General features: G+C 36.5%; 1 protein-coding gene across 2 annotated transcripts; it reads right to left on the reverse strand.

Annotated features, from left to right (window-relative positions):
- Nucleotides 1-330: 330 nt before the first annotated feature.
- On the reverse strand, nucleotides 331-20,237 carry prkg1l (protein kinase cGMP-dependent 1, like). 2 transcript variants are annotated; one of them, XM_062998658.1, is made up of 19 exons: nucleotides 20,057-20,237; nucleotides 18,126-18,243; nucleotides 17,740-17,903; nucleotides 14,951-15,064; nucleotides 9,251-9,356; nucleotides 8,927-8,990; nucleotides 8,487-8,564; nucleotides 7,291-7,385; nucleotides 6,522-6,587; nucleotides 6,351-6,419; nucleotides 5,204-5,300; nucleotides 4,072-4,211; nucleotides 3,260-3,349; nucleotides 2,752-2,893; nucleotides 1,862-2,025; nucleotides 1,462-1,584; nucleotides 749-808; nucleotides 577-643; nucleotides 331-417 (listed from the first exon to the last, which is right to left on the reverse strand). In XM_062998658.1, exons 1-19 carry the CDS (start codon nucleotides 20,235-20,237, stop codon nucleotides 331-333), a joined length of 2,025 nt encoding a protein of 674 aa, XP_062854728.1. The 2 variants fall into 2 exon arrangements, with proteins under 2 accessions (XP_062854728.1, XP_062854727.1); XM_062998657.1 differs by having other exon boundaries at nucleotides 5,204-5,303.
- Nucleotides 20,238-22,121: the final 1,884 nt, after the last annotated feature.

Here is a 22,121-nt window from a genome sequence, read left to right on the forward strand (position 1 = left end):
CAACCAAAAATATCCAGCCAACAGCGCCTGTGGGCAGCATCCTGTGACCACTGATGAAGGTCTAGAACTCAAACAGCAGCAATAGATGAGCGATCGTCCCTGGCTTTACATCTACAAGGTGGACCAACTAGATAGGAGTGTCTAATAGAGTGGACAGTGAGTGGACACAGTATTTAAAAACTCCAGCGGTGCTGCTGTGTCTGATCCACTCATACCAGCACAGCACCATGTCAGTGTCACTGCAGTGCTGAGAATGATTCACCACCTAAATAATACCTGTAAATGTATAATCCATGATAGCAGTCCTTTTGCATAATCCAGATTTGACCATCAGAAGTCTTTGTCCCAGTCTGATTCGTCTACAGTTGACAAATCAGTATGGTCCTCATTATGAGAACAAACCAACGTTGTGTGTCCCTGTAAAACAGAAAACAAAAGGTTATACTTGATTATGTAATTGTGCATCAATCAACGCTGTGAATATTGTAAAATCAAAATTCATAACCAGGTCCTGATGGTGAATTTTAAGGATGTTGTAGTAAACAGGGGAAATGTGTTTTCTTTTACCGTACGTACATTTGGTAATATTGGTGGAGTCAGGGAACTGCTACAGAGTCCCTCCCAATCAAATCCTTCTAACCACCTGCAGGACAAATTACCAACAAAATAAGTTAAAATAGGTTAAAATTATTTCATATTCTGTGTTCCTATAAAACAATATTCCTGGTTACAAAATTTAAACTCTTACGCATGTTTTCTAATGTCCTTGACCCCATTCTTCTGGCCCAGTCTCTCTGTAGGATTTTCTCTGAAAGTAGGATAATAAAATACAAATGACGCCTTACAATAAAGTATTCTATGCATAATAAAGGGAACATCTATTCTGTAAGAAATATGCATACAAGCAGTAGAAGGGAAAGCAAGAACAGTTAATCCCATTAGACCAATCAGCCCACTGGCAGAAACTTGTTTTAGTTCTATTCTTTGAGTAACGGGACTATTGGTTACTCATTAATGCAAGCAACTGAGAATTAAGGGCTTCAACCAGCTAGTTTTTAAAGAATGTTCCAATAGTCCAGTCCAGTCTAGAAATCTGATACTGAACAATGGATGAACATTAATTAACTTAATCAAACCTCTGATAAATAGATGATAAAAATGTCATCTGAGCATCTGCATTAATGAAAGACTCAAGAAGATCTGACCTTTTGTACAAAGAAACTGACAGACAATTTCACAAATGTGCATATTTGCTTTAAATAAGCAGTAGTTTCAAATACCAAGAAATTCTGAAATGTGATTTAAAAACAATGTATAAGATTAAAAAAAAAAAAGGGTTATGATCATTAGTGGTCTCAGACTTTTAGGCCCAACTCTACCTACAATACAGTTCAGGCTGAACTTGTTTTGAGTATTTGGTTCATAGATACAATACTCATTATTTTGTTGAACCATGTTTACCTGCAGAGCTGTTTGATGAGATCGGCAGCAAGACTGCTGATGGTATTTGGAAACGCTACAGCTTCAATTCCCTTCAAAACTGCAGCACAAGTCTTTATCTGGTCTGAATCTAGGAAGGGGGTACTGCACAGAAAGATAGCTTGCATAACTACTCATTTTAATGCAATTCATTAATGAATAATTTTTAGAATTTAGTTTTCACCCTGATCTATATGGCCAAAATAATGTGGACACCTGACCATGAGCTTGTTGGGCATCTTATCCCAAAACCATATGATTTATTTAATATGAAATTGTCACCACGACCCCTCTCCCTACAACAACCAAATGTGGGAGTGTGTCTGTGGTAATTAGAGGGACTTCACTATCCACTAAAAATTTAATGAATTCTAGCTGTCACCTGCCGTCGAGTAACTCGTATATGAAAACTCCTAAAGCCCAGTAATCTGCCATCACCCCATGACCCTTGTGCAGAATGATCTCTGGAGCCTGGTAACCTGCTGAACCACAGAATGACCAGGATCTCTGAAGAGAACCAAGCTGCTTAGCAGATCCAAAACCGGTCTGAGAATGAAAAAGAAAAAGAGACTGTAGCTGTTAATGTTATTTACAGTTTAAGTGAAAGGTCTGTGTGTCATACCTCTAGCCTGATTTAGCCATTTTACCTGAAATAATTTTGGCTTATTTCTTGGGTCACTATACTGTTAAAACACTAAATTGCATCCAAATTAAACCTTCTGGCTGATGGCTTAAGGTTGTGCTGACAATTTTGAGGGCAGTCTTCTTTTCTCATTATTTCAGTTCCACAGGAAGAAAAGTCATCCTCAGAGCACATGCTACAATGCTTATCAAACCATGGGTTTAAATGCCTCGTCTTATCTTTACCAACCATACTGTACTTCTGATAACTGTGTTCAAATAACTTAACATGCTTTTAGAAGCTTTTTTTCTCTCTCCATGTAATCAGAGAAAAATTTTAGGAGCATTAAGATGCTGATTTTGAAACAGGGGCTTCTTTCTTGCATGGTACCTTCTAAGCCCAGTACAATGTAAAGCTAGCTTGACTGTGAGCAGTGACACCAGTGTTTAAACTGCTTTTTAATTATGGTAGAGGTGTAAACTTATAAAAAAATAACTTTAGCCATGACATACATGATCCAAACAGGTATATATTTTTAGCTTAACTGCAAGCTTTTTTATTAGTAAATCTAAAATGTGTTCTGTAGTACATTATAATTTCTTACTATCATACATAGATGTGTCAGTAATCTGAAGAATTTAACACTGTACCAGTTTGACATATCCTCTCAGATCTAGCAGAACATTCTCTGGTTTCAGATCTCTGTGAACAACACCTCGGTCATGAAGAAAACTCAACGCTTCCATCACACATGCTGTGTAGAAATGGACCTCATTTTCATCAAATGAACCTCTGAAATAAAAACGACTCTCACTAACAAAGTATAGCTCACACAAAGCTTACATTACATTACAAGGCCCTTGCTCATAAACCCAACAATGACAGCAGAGGGGCTTAAACCATTGACAGTTTCTGGACCGTCTTTAGTCTAGTAGTTTAACCACTAAACTACTACTGCCCCCTAGTGAGGTGCATTTACTTGCAAAAAGGTGCATAAATAATGCAAGCCATTTTCGATGCCAGATTATGATAACAAACAATAAAATAAAACATACAACATTGCACAATATATATAATATATTATGTATATTAATTTGTAATGTAGGTAGTAAAAACAACCTTTGTTACTTCTAAAATAGGTCTTAAAAACATAGCTACCTTTCTCTTAATAAGGTCCACAGATCCCCACCTAAACATGCCTCCGTTAACATGTAGATACACTTCACATCTCGAAAGGTATGAAATAACCTAAGATAAGAAAAGGTACACTTTTATTTACACCCAGAAACTAAAATACCATCAAATTTAGGCCTCTTATTTAGGGCAATGAAGATATTATTATAATGAATGAAAAAATGTGATAAAATATATTTAAATGAAATGCACAATGAGGAGGATGATTAGAGAGGCAAAGATTTCTCTCAGGATCACAGTTACATATTTGCATTGGATCACCAAATTAGCAGACAGTTACACACCATCTTCATGACAGCAAACTACTGGAAGGCAGCAAAAGTTCAGAGAAAAAAATCTACTCTATATGGCCACTATATTAACATGTGACCATAGTCTGTTTGAACACCCCATTGTAAAACCATGGCCACTGGTATAAAGTTAGTCATCAATTTTTGTAAATAACAGCATCTACTTTTCTGAAAGTACCTGCACAAATTAGCGTTCTTTCAGCCAAAGGTGTACAAAAGGTCAGGTACAAAGTTGGAAGAATGTGATCTCTTTTTTTTTTATTTGTTTTATACTTAGTGGTGTGGCTAAACATTTAGGAGACTCACATTTAGATACCTTTGCCATATAAAAATCAACACTGTAAGACAATTAGTTCATGTAAACCATAAATAGTCAATATACCATACATTTCCTAAAATTATTTCTTTATATGGATTAAATCCATGACCATTCATTAAATCCATGACAATCCATGTCCTTGACCATTGTGAGTAGTGAACACATACCTGACTATGAATGGACAGTGAACATCCATCAGGATTTGTTTTTGGGAGAGGATTCGCTCTCTGTGGCCTGTACTCAATAATGCATGTTTCTTTATGACCTTCAGCACAAACACCTGGCTGCTGTTGTTCCTTACATGCACCTGAACAAAAGGATGAGAAGAATATGAATAAAACAGAAGGGTGATAGTGAAGAGAAAATTCTAGACCACAAGAGGAAGCAGTTCATAACTCAGCGTAGCCTCATTTAATTAGCACATTATCACCTTATAACCTTCAAATAAACTGTCCTCACACATGCTGACTGATCATGTTATTCCATCAGCCAATGCTCCTTTAGGATTTCATTGTAATTTTGTCTCTTTGACAGATTCTAATTGGCTATGTAGACCTGTTTTAAACATGGTGTACACATACAGAGCTTTAAGAAGTTTTCTGTGTACTAAAGAAATAAAAATCTTAATGAAATTAAGACACATTAACACTCATAAATATAAAACCAAAAAAGACACAATATCATCTTAAGACTACTGATCATACTTCACTGCTCAGTTCAGTTTATTATTAAAAATATAATATAAAACTAAAGCCATACTGCCAGTCAGGCTGCCACTAAAAAAATAAGTTAATTAACTAGAAGAGCACTCATCAGAATGCCACCAACCCAATGTCTCACTAAATAAGTAAAAAGCAAAACAGATGGATTAAATAAATCCAGGGATTTACACTAAAAAGGACTTAAAATACTACAAATACAACAAAGACTCTCACTGAAATAATGTGCTAAGCTTCTCTCTGAAGACTGCAACATTGACACGAAAAAAGTCTAATTCATGTGTGTCGCAAGCAGGGGTGTAGCACCAAATTCTGGGCCCTATGCACAAGCAGTGCCCATGGGCCCCCCTCACCTAAGTCCAGACTCCTTTTAGACTCCTCAAGGGCCCTCCCCCGATCTGGGGCCCTGGTAACTCAGTCCCACTTTTCACCCCACTACGACGCCCCTGGTCGCAAGGCACATCAGCCAGTTAACACTATCCTCACTATAAAATATGGTGGTGGTAGCATCATAGTTTAAAAAGCCTTTCCAGCAGCAGGAATTGATCAGATATGATTAAATATCAAACTAATAACTCACCAGCTGAGTGTGGCCGAACCGTCCCCCTCCTACATTACACAGCACCTGAACATCCCTAAGTGAAACATCACCCAGTGCATCATCTCCATCCTCGTTCCTGCTGAATTAAAACAAAAAAACTGATTTCTGATAACCCTTTCATTCTGGAACAATATAACATAAAAATACTATGGGTGTTACAGTAAATACCTTTTCAAGACACTACATGAATTGTTCATATTCAAATATAATATTAATTTACATAAAATCTAATTATTCAATAACTTATTCAATCACTTTTGCAACCACTTCACATTATGTCTAATTAGTAATTTTATGAAATGAAGATTTGTTGCCAAGCTTTTACTGGCAATTACAGCTTTGTGGTAAAAATTTAGTCTGTTGCACTTGAGAAATTGTCTTCAGAAGGTCCTTAAAATCTTTTAATCCTACTTGGATTACAAGTGAGATTAAAGTCAGGAGACTGTCGCAAGCATGCAAACACCTTTAAATTTAATTTGACTTTATATTTAGGATTGACTTGTTAAAACATCCAGATTTAGTTTTATGGCTGGTTTGATTGAATCCTACTCTCTCTGTATATCTCTTTATATATTCACTATATTTATGTATACTTTCGATGAAATGAAATCACCAGATACCATCTGCAGAAAAGCAGCTCTATGTCAAGATACTACTTCCTCTATACTGTACTTCACAATGGTGTTGAATCATAAGCACAACATGAAGAGCTGAATCATTGCACAAGAGTTCATTCATTCATTGTTTGTTTTACCACCGCTTTATCCAATTCAGGGTCACGATGAGCACAATTCACTAGGTGAAAGTTAGCAAACACCCTGGACAGGTCACCAGTCCATCATATGGCAAACACACTCATACACAAACCCACACACTCATACCTAGGGGCAATTGAGTAGTTCCAATTAACCTGACTGCATGTCTTTGGAATGTGGGAGGATACCCAAACAGACACAGAGGACCTTTTTGCTGTGAGGAGACATTGCTACCCACCACGCCACTGTGCTGCACACACAAGAATTGAATGTATTCTGTTTACATTGTGTGCAACATGAATATATTTACTGGAAGAAAGAAAAAAAAGAGACACAGATACTTGTTTCCATTCAATGTAATATGTGCATACTTTATTTTGGGATCACTGGTCCAGTTCTTCTTGACATCCTCAAATGGTCCAATAAACCTCCTCACGGTTCTGACACAAAAGGAATAAAATTCATTAGAAGCATGTATATCAGCATGTCAGCAAATAGCAACATTATAATATTTTCAACACATCATTATTTGAAGTACTTACTGCCTGTCCACAAGCAGACATGTAACATCTCCTACAGCAACAGCACTCAAAGACCTGGCTGCTTCTCTGGAGAGAAAAAAAATATATTAATAATTAAGTTTTTTTTTTTATTATTCAAGCTACTTCAAACAGTAGCCAGTCTAAAAGTAATGTACCCCCCACCCTCTTCTTTTTTCTTCACCCAAATGTGACGTCCAATTTCTAAATGTTTCCGTGATCTTTCGCCATGTGCACAACATCCACGCTGGCTGGGAAAGGAGCTTCATAACAAGTAAGGATGCAAAAAGTACATCAGTGCTTTAAACACATCTCCAGAAACCTGAATCATATGCTAAGTTAAATTCTGAAACATATCATTTTAAGAGTTTGTGTGTTTATCCTAAATTCTGAGTTTTGCTTTTGCTATGGGTTCAAGGATTCTTTTAAAAAGAATTCTTAAATGGATTTATTGTATTTCACAGACAGTTTTTGACAGTTTTCAGACATTCTCTATGTGTAATCAGTTAGGACTCATACATAAACAGGCTAGCACATAAGGAAGCAACATCTACAAATTAACACAAAAAGAAGGGGTTCTCAATCTATGGCCTGTGGGTCATTTGCAGGCTGCGGAACTTGCAAAACCAGTTGCCATCAATGGTCGTGGCCCGATGCATTCCAGCCGACAAAGGCCTTAAAAGAAAACCATGTCTGGAAGATAAATACGGTGTTGTACCTATGGGGGTGTAGTGGTAGGTGACGCCCCCTGCTGGTGGCAGTGGTTTTTTACCCTTTTAGAGCTTTCTCTCCAAAGCAGTCTCCGCGCAATAAAACGGACACACTGACACTGTCCTCACTGACCGAGCGCCTGTCCATCACCTTTACCTGATGAATGATCAGACAGACACACGACTTTTATTCAGAACACTTACACGTATTTTTACATAGTACTAAAATCTGATCTATTTTAATAAGAACATTTATTTTTCAGGCTCACTCTTAACCTGTAATAACTTTGCTAATACTCTATGTTGCAAATTTCTGCATCAACATGTGTAATCACTTATTCATTCATTTATACAAATACTACTAATCTATGACCGTTATCAGTTATCATATCAGTTATCGGTCTTGTTCCTATTTACTCATTGTTTCTATAAACTGAAATGTATTTCAACAATAACTAATCCTTGTTTAAAGTAATCAAAACTGTCAAAATAATTTTTATATGTTATAATTATGGTATTTCTTATTCTACTAATCATTTTTATTTGAAAGTCACATAAAGTATTGCAAAGCTGTTTATATTTTCCTAGTCAAATTGTGTCATTGATCAACCAGGGTGTGTTCATGCCACTGTATCCAGTAGGAGAGTGGGCTCACTGCAACCTTGGCCAGAAAATGCAGTTAGTAAATGTAAAAGATGAATTACGGAGAGCACAGAAGCTTTCTGAATTGAAGACATCTCATTGTCCTGATGGTTGATCTACATCAGTCGTTTTTGTCCTCTGACTACAAAACCAGAGACACATTTTAGGACTGTTCTTGTTTTAAATTTTAAAAGTGTTCTGATCTCAAGCACTCGAGTGGTGCAGCAGTCTGTTTTCCTAGCCCACCTGCGATATGGGTTAGAATTTCAGCAGAGCTATTGTCTGGCCAGGCATTAACACCGACATGTTTGGCTACTTCTGATAGTCAAAAGATGGTCAAAGACCTGTGATGGTTCGGCACCCTGTCCACAGGTCTTGCCTTGCACCAAATGTTTTCCCTGTGGAACCAGACCTGCTACAATCCTGAGCAGGATAAAGCGGTTGATGAAAATGATGTGACATTAAAATATGTTCTGACCAAGAAATTACCAATCACTTAACACCTACTTTATTATTTTAAAAAGTACGTAATCAGTGAAAGCTGTTCATTTATTCTATATTGTGCCAAGCTGACAGCATTCAAAATCAGAAATGTGTTGGCCTGTGTGTTTCCTACCTGGCCCCGGCTGATGATAAAGAGGGTGTCTCCTGGAGAGCCGTGTCTAATTATGTAGTCACCATCACTGTAATGACACTGACAGACAGGCAGATGCATATCATGAAACTACTTTTTAAAAGACATTTAAAATTCAGTGAACAGATATAGATGGTTCATATTTTGTGGCTGAACTGCAATTTCAAATAAGTGCAGCAAAACCAGAGGCAAAAAAAGAATAATCTGTCAGCAACTGATAATGTATAAAACAGAGAGCACACCTTGACCGAAAAGGATAATTACAGCCTAAAAGTATGTAGCTTTGCAGCCTTATATAACTTCAAGGATTTTATTAAGGTCTGCAAAAATGAATCGACCAGACCGCTGGACTCTACAGACACAACTGGTTATTGCTTTAATCAATACAGATAATACTGTAGTATGAAGGATGGAAGGCCTACCTCTTGGAGAACATCAGAAATTTTCATGAGAATATCCTCTGGTAAAGCAGAGAACAATGGCACACTGAAGTGAACAGAAAAGAAAAAAATAAATACACAGAACAGAATTGTGTAAAGATGAAAGTGCTTGTAATATGTTAACATCATTTTCCTGTGCTTTTGAAATACTCTCAGCTTGCTTTGTGCTTAGATTGCACTGAATACCACTGCGTATGTAACAACAAAAAACCCCATTGTACTGATCTTTTATGTTTCTCATGAATGGGTTCCACCAAGGTCTGACATAGTGAAGATTTATATAAGGGGAGTAATTATGGGTACAACCTGTGGAGAAGGTCCAGAGACTGATTGATTCGTAGAAGGCTGCTTCTCTGCATGATTCTCTGAAATGCCTGACGATCGATCACCCACAGCTTACAGCTCGTCATAGCTAAAAAATGAGAATTACAGAAAAATAAAGATTTGGAGTTGCAAGAGAACTCTGCACAACTATAAAGCCTGTATAACCCTTCTGTCAGGACATACTAAAATGTCATAGGCATCTCTGGCTGTGAATATAGTGAGGTGAATGAAGTATTTTTTATATCAGTAATACATTAATATTATTTTTAATCAAGTATAAACTTTGGGTAACTTAAAGAACAGTGTAAACTAAACTAACCTTTGGCTAAACTCTTTTATTAATCATTAGTTTGCTCCATGTTGTAGCATCCCTCCTTCATGCTGGATAAAAGTGTCTGGCAATTGAGTAAATGTAATAAAATAATGTACACTGTTGCATATTCAAATAATGTAATACCTGCTCTGTTGCTCTTTCACGTCACTTATCTGTATGCTAGCATACTAAATATGAGAAGATACATAGTCAAGATTATCTTAAATAATCATTTTATTATAATAAGGGTAATAGCAAAGGTAATAGTCATTTAAAAACCCTGGCTACAGGGCAGAAACAAATCCTGGACAGACTGCTAACACATCACAGTGCACTACACATTTGTCCTCACTCACGCCCAGGCAAATTCGGCATATTAGAGCACCTTTCACCTTTCGTATGTATCATACTACACCTCAAAAACATAAAGTACAGTCGAAATTCAAACCCAGGTCCCTAGGATCCTACTGCTGTGCAGCACCCACACTACCTGCTGCCCCACCTGCTACCCCCTGTCCCTGTATAAAAATCATACAAATGTAAAAAGGAAATGAAATGGAATACTCAATATTCTGTACACTGACACTGTACACTGCGTTGTTCTTTCATTTTTGTTCAGCTAATAAAGAAACGCCTAGAATATTCTAGTGCTTCATTCATCCTCTTCAACTGTGCTTCCAGACACATTGCTGAATTAATAATGATTCACATTCGTTACGTTCACTGAGTTTAATGTAAGATGTAGCTGTTATTACATCTTCTCTATTTCCTCTTCTGTCTACATTTCCTTTCTTTTCTATTTTTTCTGTCTTTTTTCTTGTCCTTTTCTAGTCACTTGTACCATTTTTTAAAATAATTTGAGTTTATTTTAATATACTGTTTCGTTCTGTATTTTTTGTTAATATTTTTCTCGCTTTTCTCTAGTTTTTTACGTAAGTTTTTATATTTAAAAATTGTATTGGTCTTTTCTCAACTTCTCTTTTTCCTTTTTTCACTTTGACTTTGTACTTATACTCTAAATGAAAACATACGCAAGTATCTATACATTAAAATTTAACATTAGTATTGTTGGCAATTACAGCATTACAACATCTTGCACCATGAGAAAGAATTTTGCTGCATTGTGGTTCAATTTTTCATTTTGTCTTTGGCAAATTAATTGATTTATTGACAATTTATTCTGGTCAAAGTCACAGTGGATAGACACAGTGAAAACCTGTTAACTCCACACAGAAAGGACCCTGGCCAGGGAATCGAACCCAGGCCTTTCTTACTGTAAGGCGAGAGTGCTACTCACTATGCCACTGTGCCACCCCTTGGCAAATTGTTATTAATTTTACAAGGTGACAAGGGTCTCTCTGATGGACTTGGTACATCACTCCATTCAGGTTTTTCCATGTGTAATAGCACAGTAGAACTTGCAAAGAGCAGCTCAATGTCATGATGCTCCCACCACCCTATTTCACATTGGGTTTGGTGTTCCTGGATCATGAGTGCAGCCTTTCTTATTTATACTAAATAGTTCTCTTTTTGACAAGACAATTTTTGACTATTGCTTTATGTAATAATTGTTATTATATGTCCAAATGCTTCTGTGTAAAAATTGGTCAAGCATCTCTATGCTGTTTCAACAGTTTTGCACAGGCTTTGATAGAGAAATGATAGTGACACAGTTTACTGCTTATTGCTCACAAAACACTATAAAACATTAGGCTCAAGACATTCATGTCAAAAAAGAAAGTAATGAATGTCCTCTTTTTTTACAGCAGCTGAATGAAAGTGCTGTTGGGTTATCTTTCCATTCCTCTGCTACATTGTTTATATTACATTATGAAAAGTAGCTTTTAAAGACTTTACAGCTCATTAGCAGTGCTGGAATTCAGACTCAGTCAAATGGAAGTCATTGGCTTTGGAAACAGAGCGAACATGAGCCAGGAGAGCTGAGTTAGATATGGAGTGATGGATACAACGATGAAGAAAAACATCTTCAGGCCCTTTATTGTTCTTACTGTATATACAGCTGTGAACACAGTGAACAAAGTAAGGTTAATCTTTAAATCTATATGAAAGAATCTATACCGTACACTATTTGGCATAAATTATGTGGACATCTATCCAAATTTTTCAGTTCAGGTATTTCAAGCAAATTCATTGCTTTCAAATTTGTGGCAACAAAGAAAGGGCCTTTTCTTTTTTCAGCATGACTGCACCTCTTTCAGTATGACCAGGCAGGGTTCACAAAGACATAGTCTGGTGTGCAGGAACTCCACTGACCTGCACAAAGCCCTGGTCTCAATTAGTGAAACTGATTCAGTACATGCAGCAGCACTACTGCCCAACACAGACTAGCAATGTACAGAACAACAACAATCAACGAGATGTGTAGACTTTCATGTGAGACAATGACCTTCAGCTTGGACTCCTTATAAAGGAGCCAGATGACTCGAAAAGTGAAAGAAGAAGGACTATGATGTGAAGGAAATAAATAAATAGAACTGATTAGAGGGTGAAGAGGATTTCCAGTGAATCGACAGAGGTATTGGATAATAAACCAGGAATAAAGGGGAAAGTGGAAGAAGAGATAGACTGTGAAATAAATCTAGCTAGAGAATTGAAGTAGACAGTGTCTGACTACCGGCACACAGAAAAAGAATGAAAAAGGGGAGCTGAAATAATGAACTAATCAAGCGAAATAAAGAGACAGCACATTAACCCATTCAATCTTTGTTCAATCTGTAAAAAACATTAACTCATTCTGTCCTTCTCCAGCCTCCATACCTCCATATGCTCAACCCATCTCTCTCTGTTTGAAAAATGGGTCAAAACAATAAGCTTGCAGGGGAGGAAAATAAAGTAATAAATAAAATTAAAACTTTCTCCAGGACGTATTTCTGCCCTGCATGCATCCAGTGTTTTCTAGTAAAGGCTTCAGACCTGCCCTGACCTTTTCCAGTATTAAGCAATAAGATGTATATATTTATATATACAGTATATATATTTATATTAATTAAATTTTATCAAGGTATAGATCACACAAGATCTGTACTGTGGAGTATATACATCTGACTAGCCTATAAACTTTACTACCTACATTTTAGCATCATATTTATGCAAACACACCATTCATACTTCACATATGAAGGTATTTTGGTTTATTTGCAGAACAGGTAATTTTACCAGCTTACATTATTGATTTTGAAAAATAATAAATCTGATAACAACTTAGAAAATTTTGTGCACTCCTAATTACAGCACCTTTCTACTTATTGTAAATACAACAGACCAGTGGTACAATTATGATAAACTAGCTTAGCAAACAAATAAATACCTTAAAACTTACTTCACAAAATTCTATTTAAATGTATTGTAGTTGTGGGCAAGGTGCCATGGAATAGAAGAAATGAAGCACTTCTGTTCATTCAGAACAAAATACAGGGTGGTGTGATTTATTTTGTACTTGGATGGATTCTGCACCACATTTATTGCACATTTCACAAGACTGTCAGTACTCTGCACTTTGGAGAAGACGTGTGAGGTCAAAAAGCTGCAGAAGTAAGATTGTGTGTGTGTTTGGTAGTTTACAAGCCCAGCTCTCAAGCAACATGGAAGGTTGTGAATACATTTTGGAGAACTTCGATTTAAAATTCCACTGATCCTCTCTTATTGCCAAAACACATAAGCGCTGATGGGAATAATCTGCTGCTCAGTGTGCACTGCCGGGCTGCTTGAGGTAGAATCTGAACAGCATCTTAAATAAGTGTGTGTGTGTGTGTGTGTGTGTGTGTGTGTGTGTGTGTGTGTGTGTGTGTGTGTGAATCTGTTCAAAATATAGGGTACATCCTGGGCTATTGCAGAAGTTCACTTAGTATTAAATAAGAACTGTGTCTACAGAAAACAAGATACTCAACCCAACTTGTTTTTCTACACATATTTGTTACATCTGGAATTGATTTGAATTAAAACCCTTAAATCTTTAATTTTCTTAAACAAAAAAGGAAACTGCTGTTTATCTATTTACATAACAACCTGTAGAGATCAGTAGGGGCACGAATGATAGAATCTTGCCCATCTGCAATGCCATCATAGCCTCATCAGCATTATTTTGCTGCAGCTGGGATAGCCCTTTAAATACCAGTTTATTTGACCTCCTGGCCGAGGGCTATTTGTTGTGTGTTGTATTGTGTTCATGATGTTTCCACCAGCTCATATGCCTGCATTCTTTGATCATCTTTCTGAAGTTGGGTGTTAGTTTTTTCATTTTTTATCTTTTCCTTTACTTTGGCCAATTGTTAATTTAGTTATCTTTCTTCTCCCTTTGCTCTACTTTGATTAACTATCCTGCAATTGGGTTTATATATCATAATGTTCCTCTGGGTGGCACTTACACTTGTATATCCTTTTTAGTACTAGAAAAGGTGACACTGTGTGTTCCACCTGACCCGTAGTTAAAGGATAAACAGTAAAGACGTCTGGGACGCCTGTCTATGTAAGACAGAGATATCACTATGGACGAAATCGCTATATGAGCGTCATTGTGTGGCAGTAGAACTGGAACACTGTACTATTGGTGACGACTGGTAGTATAAGTTACTTTGTCTGCTGTTGTCTGTGGGATAGTCTTAGTATTTAGTATTGTAATTTACCCGTTAATATGTATAATTAATCCCTTATAATAATATGTATCTCTCTTGTTTTAATTTTATGTTCTCTAAACTGTAGGGTATATTTTACTATATTTTCCTATAGTTTTCATGTTCTTAATTGCTTATCTCTCTTGTTTTAATTTCATATTTCTTAAATTTAGGGTATATTTTACAATATTTTCTTTTAATTTTTCATGTTCTTAATTTTTATCTCTCTTGTTTGAATTTCATGTTCTTAATTGTAACTAAATGTTTTTCTGAGGTTCTAGATCTCAGGAATGTTTTAATGCTTTTAATTTTTCCTTATGTAAAGCACTTTGAATTGCCACTGTGTATGAAAGGTGCTATACAAATAAACTTGCCTTGCCTTGCCTAAATACCTAGGCAAGCTGTAGCCTAGTGGTTAAGGTACTGGACTACTACTCAGAAGGTTGCTGGTTCAAGCCCCACTGCTGTTTGGCCCTTAAGCAAGGCCCTTAACCCTCAGTTGCTCAGGCTGTAACTGTAAGAGAGGTGGCCTGACCTAGTAAGTGTTATATATTTTTTCAACTGCTTTACAATTGACTGACATTAGGTCCAAGGTTTGTTTGTTATCTCTGGAGATGATCCTGATGTTGTAGCTCCTCCAGATTTATGTGTCTATGTGATTAGACTTAATTTCGATTGTTCTTTAACTAACTTACCTATACCAATAAAATGTGTGTGTGTGTGTGTGTGTGTGTGTACCTGTAATAGTCGATGTGCAGGTGTGATTATAAAGCAAAGCCAGTTCTCCAAACAGCATTCCAGTATCAATAGTGTGCAGCTTTTGCCCATTCATGGATACCTCAAGCTTTCCCTCTGGAAATACACACACACACACACACACACACACACACACACACACACACGCTGTTAGTTTATTTTATCTCAGGTGGGCAGTGCTGCCCAGGGCATTATATTTTAAGTGACAGTTTATTAGTCTAGATGATGACAGATTACATCCGGTCATGCTGTCATCTTCATGTGCAATGCCAGCTTGCAGTACCAGTCACATCATGTATCTGCAATGTCCAAAGTGCTAGGAACATTTTTCACTTTATCTACACACAATTCATTCTGCAGATATTTACATGGCACTCAGTTGGGACAGTGTCTATTACGCTAACCCACCATGGATGCTGGGTGGTCAGTCGACTGCCTAGCACCCAGTGTGTGACAGGGGGACCACACCTGCTGCAAAAAGTGAGGCAGGTGTAATTGCTGGCAAAATTACTTATACAAAGTCAATACATTTCAATACATTTTTCATTTTGTCATTCTGGGTGATTGAGTGTAGCTTGATGGGTTAAAATTGTATAAAATAGTGCTCTGTTTGCCCACATCAAAAAATAAAACCTAAAATTATGTTAATATTATTATTTATGAGCTTATATTATTGTTTATTGTGGTTAATAGTAATTTATATTGACACTTTATTACCCAGTCCCACAGTATGAATGAGCAAGTGATATGTGTGTTTGGCTCATATTTTTGATATTGTTGCACTGATCTACCAAGTAAATGTAATAAATAAGAAGAAATTGATTCTGGCAGGCAGACATGATAAAATCTGATAAATATAAGAAAAAATATGATACATACATACAATAAATACAAAACAAAAGATGCAACAGGCACAGTGTAAAACATATTAACAATATATTGGTAATGTATGAAAGATCATGGTCACATCAGGTCCTGTCATAGAAAGCTGCACTGGAGATAAATCATTCAGGTCAGACCTTAAGCTGTAACAACATGGTTGTGTAAAATGATCTGAAAGGGGCTTCACACACACACACACACACACACACACACACACACACACACACACACACACACACACACACACACACACACACACAGAGTGCAAGTCACAAGTCATCTTTCTTTAGAAGTGTGTTTTAAATTACATAATCACTTTTTTTACTAGCTCCAGAGTTTTTGGGGACCTGTGTTTGATTCTAGCCGGAAACAGTGGTAAGTGAATGTGTTATTGAGTAAGTGGTTGAGTGTGTAATGCCCGGTGATGGATTGGTGCCATATACAGGGTGACGTTTTATCAGGGTGGCATTGTGTTATCAAAAATAAATGATTGAATAAAAACAATTACCATACATTATATTATATATTACTACATTAATATACATTATATATGACTATGTTCAGTCTTATAAACTTGCACCTTGTTAATATAGGTGCTAGCCCACACTGCCAAATCTCTACAGTGCCATCAGAATTTAGAATCAAAATTCGCTATGACCCAAGTCGTGGGCAATTAATAAACAAACTATGTCATTATGAATGTTTCTTTGTGTCCAGTGGCACAATTATCCTGAAATGGTAAAGACCTTTACCAAACTATTGCAATAAAGATGATAGCACAGAATTATTATATTATATAAGTACTAATATTAGTATTAGTAGAAGTAGTCTTAGTAGTAGTTGTAGTAGTAGTAGCTGCACTATTTTCGATGTAATAACCATATAACATTGTGGTGTGGTGTGTGGCTTAGCTAGTAGTATGACTGTAGGTCATACTTAAATCCTTTTCAGTTTACATACTTACTCATACCTTCCTTTTAGTTTTACTGTAGTTACTATATAATGTGTCTTATAAACTAATACAATTGCATTTTATGTTTAAAAATAAAAAAAATAGAAACAAGAACATTTACAGTCCACCCCCTACAAACTGGTGCCCCGTGTGAGATGTAGCGCCTTCATTAATGTATCCCACCTATGGTGTTTATTTTTGAATTATATAACAAATTAAATAATTTTAAATATATTAAAGATGAGCATTACAGATGTTTAGGAATAATAATAGATAATGGACTAAATTTAATAAATTGATTCCTTTGGGGGATTTGTTTTATAACAAGTCATATCCACCTCATCAGTTTTCCTCAGGCAATAATTCTAATAAATAAACACCTTTCTTATATCCCTTCTCAGATACCAGCATGACAATAGCTTTTAATAAACTAATTATTATAATTGCAAGAGATACTGATATCCTGTTGGCTGTGCACAGCTCTGAGTCTTGGAGACTTAATTTAAAAACCATTGTTCTACTGTTGAGATCTGATTTTGAAAGACAGATGTGCCACTAACCATATGGATACCCACAGACAGGAGTGACTGGCTATGCCTGTATGGAGAAGACAGGTAGAAAGATTCATTGCATTTAATTTCTTCACTAGCAGTGGATCATCTTGAAAGGTTAGTGTCTCGCCAAATGCAATGCGGCTCTCTTTAAGACTTCATTGCTGGCAGGTAGATGTGGTAGGTGACTTCACGCCTGTTAAAGGAGGCATAGTGGTTTTAGCCCTTCTTGGCTAGCATGAAGGACAGTGCTAGGGGCATGATTCCAGCAAGAGGAAATTGGAGATGACTAGATTGGAAGCGAATGCGGAGGAAATCAATGTCCAGTGGTATTTTAAAGTCTTTTTTTTTTTCACATCCTTGCATTTAGTTAATCAATTCCTCACCTTCTAATATGAAGGCCTGAGATGCCTCGTCACCCTCCTGAGTAAGTCGGGCTCCCTGAGCAGCCGTGGTAGGGTAGGCACAATCCACCACAGATGACAGATCTCTCCTCAAGTATTTCAACCAATCATTCTGACTTAGCGCTGCCTCAATGACACGCTGAGACCTTGGAGACAAAAAATAACTGAGAAAGAGAAGGACACAGTGCACATCGATATATTTGTCATTTTGCCGCCAGACCGGGATTAAAGCGGACCAGTCCTCAAAACACCATTATCAGTTTTTTTTCTATGTGGTTGCATCTCACAGCATTCCCCAAGGCCACAGGTATATTTTAGAAGAGGTAAAAGGGCTGATAGATTGAAAAAGACATGAACGTAGGACTCACTCCTGGCTCTTTGCATGGCTCATGGGAGGGTTCTGCAGGATCACTTTAGGGTCCACATTTATAGGATTGGTTATCACAGTTCTTCTATTGGCTCTTGAAGATGAAACATGATGTTGCCCTAGAAAACAAAAAAAAGTTTTGGGTTAATCATTGTGGCTTTGTGGCTACAAGAGCTCCCACTCATCTGATACCATTTGAATGGTCATTTACTTAATCAAGCAAAAAAATCTGCACTGTTTTTTTATCATGTGGTTCATTGATCACAGAATTGTTTATAGAATGAAGGTTGTACAACAGATAATCGTATTTTGCAATGTGACATGCATTGCCATGACTTTACCTGCTGATGTCATTAGACCAAACACATTATGTAATTAGGGTGGTAGTGCAAGTCAGACAGAGACAGCGCTGTCTGATTTGTTACTGCACAGGTTTAATATTGTTTGGGGAGGCAGAAGATCAAGTGACTATCATACAAACACGGCACAAACCTTATTATTAAACCATTTGTCTTTGAACCTGTACTTTTTGAGAACTGTATTGCATTGTTAATCTGTTTGAGCATGTACAGTGTCCTGTAGAGATGTGCATATAGCTTTCAATAATGGATTTTTATTTTATACTACTGCTATAAAAGTAACTGTCAATAGAAAAGAGTCTTGATTAAACTACCTTTCTTTGTAATAGATACTGGTGCTGCCACTACACAGTTGGCTTCCTGTCCTGTAAATCATAATTTCACGCAAATGAAAAAAGATTAAACAGTTATTTTAAACTGTGGAAGTATTTATATTCCTGTTTTTGCATTGTCCATATCTGGAGGTGCTGAATGTGCCTATACACTGGCAACCTCTACTCGTTACACAACACCCACGCTGGCCAAAGAGGGCCGCAGGCTAGCACACGTCTCCTCCGACAACTGTGAAACCTCCGGCTGCATCTTTACACTGACCAGTGCCGAATTAAAACCTAGCACGTACAAAGGACCATGCTTCTTTCTCTATATTCTTTTGTTGCTTGTGCTGGAGCCTCAGACAGATGGTGTAGGTTGCTGTTGCAGTGGCAAGGAGGTTACACCCCATCCAAAACTCCCTTCCTCAGACACAGACAACTGTGTCTGTTGAGCATATGGCCAGACCGGCAGCACATTAGAGACTCAAAATCCAGACTTAAGCCTCAGCAAGGTGGCTACACTGCTGTTTAATTTGAATGCCCAAGGTGTCTAGTTTTAAAAGTTTGGTAGAAGAAAATGGATCATGTATTTACAATCTTTGCTGGCTGATCGATGGCGCTGCACAGAGACAGGGATTAATAGAGATCAGTTTGTGACTCTCAATGTGAGTGAATGAGCCCCTTGTGCAGGTAAAAAGATGCAGTCGACTACTGCACACGTGTCAGGAGTGGAAGTCAGCATCAGTACAGAGAAAGCAAAATGCATTTGTGTAGTTTGATAAGACTAGATTGGGAGGAAAATTGGAGAAAAATGCAAAAAAAAAAAAAAAAAAAAGAATAAGAGTGAACACAACACACAAATCAAAATGACTCTTCACAATTAGGAAAGAAATGAGATTCTAACAAACTAGTGTTGACCTAAATGATCTTCATTTATTTACAGCTTTAGCAGTGTCCTTCTTTGGTACTTGAGATATCCTACCAAGAGGAATACGCACCTCTTATAATAAGCCCCTCTCACACAGCTTACAGATACCAAGATACAAGCCACATTGTTAAATACACTCTGTCCAATAATAAAAAAACACTATAACCTTGGCATCTCAGTTAAACACAACAACAGAGGTTTTCATCCACAAGTATAATGAAACAGGTACATTCATGATCATGCTGCTTTGATAGAAGATCTTATTCTATGATCCAATGAGCTGTTGAACTACTAATAGGATATTGATGTTAAAAAAGATAGAATTAAGTACCTGAGCCTGAGCTGGGAGTGCCGTGAGTAATCCTCAGGCGGTCAAGCTCACCCTGTAGACGTCGAATAAGATCGTCCTTGGCATCAAGCTCAAGCTCAAGTTCATCGATCAGAGCATCCCTCTGGCGCAGCTCCTCAATCTTTAGCTGAAGCGCAAACTGAAGATCTCTAAGCGTACCCATGTTGTCTGCAGGTAAAAAGTATACCAAATATGGGTTGGATATTCAAAAAGGCATAACAATTCGCTTATTCCCATTTCTCTCAAGAGTGAAAGAGCCACAGAAAAATAGAGAGCAAGATAGTAATTAGTCTACATAGCCTAAAGTAATGAAATATAGAGATGGACCTACTTACAAAAAACCTATGAATAAAGCAATAGTCAGTAAGCCAAACTAGGACAGATTTTTTTGATCTCATCCCTTACAAAAAAATCAGTTCCCAGACTGCAGAGAATAATCTAATAATCTAATAGTCTAAAAACCAATAGCAAGAGACAAATGCAAACTCTTACCTGTTGTAAACACAGCTGTTGCAAACAATTTGTTTTCCCTTTAGTAACAAAGAAGACTGATAACAGCAAATTGGGCAGCGTTTAAAAATGAAAGATCTTCTAAAGGAGCATCGTCTGTTCCTGCTGCAAAGCGAGTGTGAGAAACATGCCGTGTTGTCTGAGATGTAAGAGTGAGGGTCGAGAGAGAAAGAGTAAAAGAGAGAGAGACTGAAGGAGAGTGCAGGAAGAGAGAGCGAGAGTGAGAGTGTAAAATGGGAGAAAAAGAGATGTTATAAGACAGAAGATAATCAGTCTAGGCAGAGGGAGACTAGGCAGCTGCCTTGGGCATGATATCCATAGGGGCCCCGAATGGAATGGGTGGATTAAATATATACTTTAAATTGGAATGCAAATGCTTCATTAATGTGGTTCAAGTGGTTTTATGATTTCTCTGATTTTGTCTTTTACAAGATGTTTTAGAATAATATTATACCATTATTGTATGGTGACCTAATTTGCACATTGATGTTATTGTAACAAATGTAAATATAAAGGGTGTCAATTCAATTTATAAGCAAAATGTACATATTAAGTATCACACTTGTATTTGTCAAAAATATTGGTAATTACCTTCATATCTGCGCTTGAAGACTTTTACATTTTACATACATTTTTAATGACATTATTGTGAAAACCTCTGAATTGTGTAGGAAACATGAGTCTGCGGCTGTCTGTCGCAGTGATCACTGTTCTGTGTGCTTATGCATTTGCTAAGACATGATTTGTGCTTTACCAAAAAACAGGACTTAAATTATGTATTAAATATAATAAATGTCATGTTTTATTTATATGTTGATTACTAAAGCGATTACCAATAATACAATCGTGTTTTATCTCTATCAAGTTTAAATAATGCAAAAGATCCCAGTCTGAGGATGGAAATCCCCCAGCCAGTTTACTTTCACTTTAGTGATGGAGGATTTACTTTGTCAATATATCAAAGCAAAACAGTTACTCTAAAAATATTAATAATTTTGGGTTAATTTAATGTGCTTTTTTTCTATTTGGTACTTTATTGTAGAAAGACAAAAATAATTTTAACTGACTTCTAATTATGGTCCAACTGATATGACAAATCAGCCACCAATATCATTTTATAAAGCTAAACAAATTATAAAAAATAAAATTGTCTGATGTTATTTCAAATAGCCAAAACTAAAACTGACACCAGTTTTACTAAAATAGGACTTTAATTATGTTATTGTAACAAATGTAAATGTAAAGGGTGTCATTTAAATCCAATTTATAAGCAAAATGTACATAATTAAGTATCACACTTGTATTTGTCAAAAATATTGGTAACTATCTTCATTAATATTGAGTATGTGACTTTACAGTGCAATCTTTTTAATCAATCATCTAAGTTTCTATTTTTATATTTTTCACAAAATTATAAAGTAAAGTTTACACAATTATAAACTAAAATTTGTATATATACTGTATTTTTTCTGAAATGTATTTCAAATATTTAGAAACAGACAAAAAGCTCTGAGATGCATGGCCATTACGAGTGTAT

The sequence above is a fragment of the Trichomycterus rosablanca genome, chromosome 7 (genome assembly GCF_030014385.1).
Source record: "Trichomycterus rosablanca isolate fTriRos1 chromosome 7, fTriRos1.hap1, whole genome shotgun sequence".
NCBI classification, from domain to species: Eukaryota; Metazoa; Chordata; class Actinopteri; order Siluriformes; family Trichomycteridae; genus Trichomycterus; species Trichomycterus rosablanca.

Excerpts from the sequence above, each read along its gene's own strand:
- prkg1l (XM_062998657.1), bottom strand. The coding sequence starts at position 20,237 with ATGGGTACGCTTAGAGATCTTCAGTTTGCGCTTCAGCTAAAGATTGAG. Across the intron at positions 9,357-14,950 it reads CTGCACATCGACTATTACAG|CTATGACGAGCTGTAAGCTG; the intron begins GTACACACACAC and ends CTCATTTTTTAG. Across the intron at positions 418-576 it reads CTCCACCAATATTACCAAAT|GGACACACAACGTTGGTTTG; the intron begins GTACGTACGGTA and ends TCTGTTTTACAG.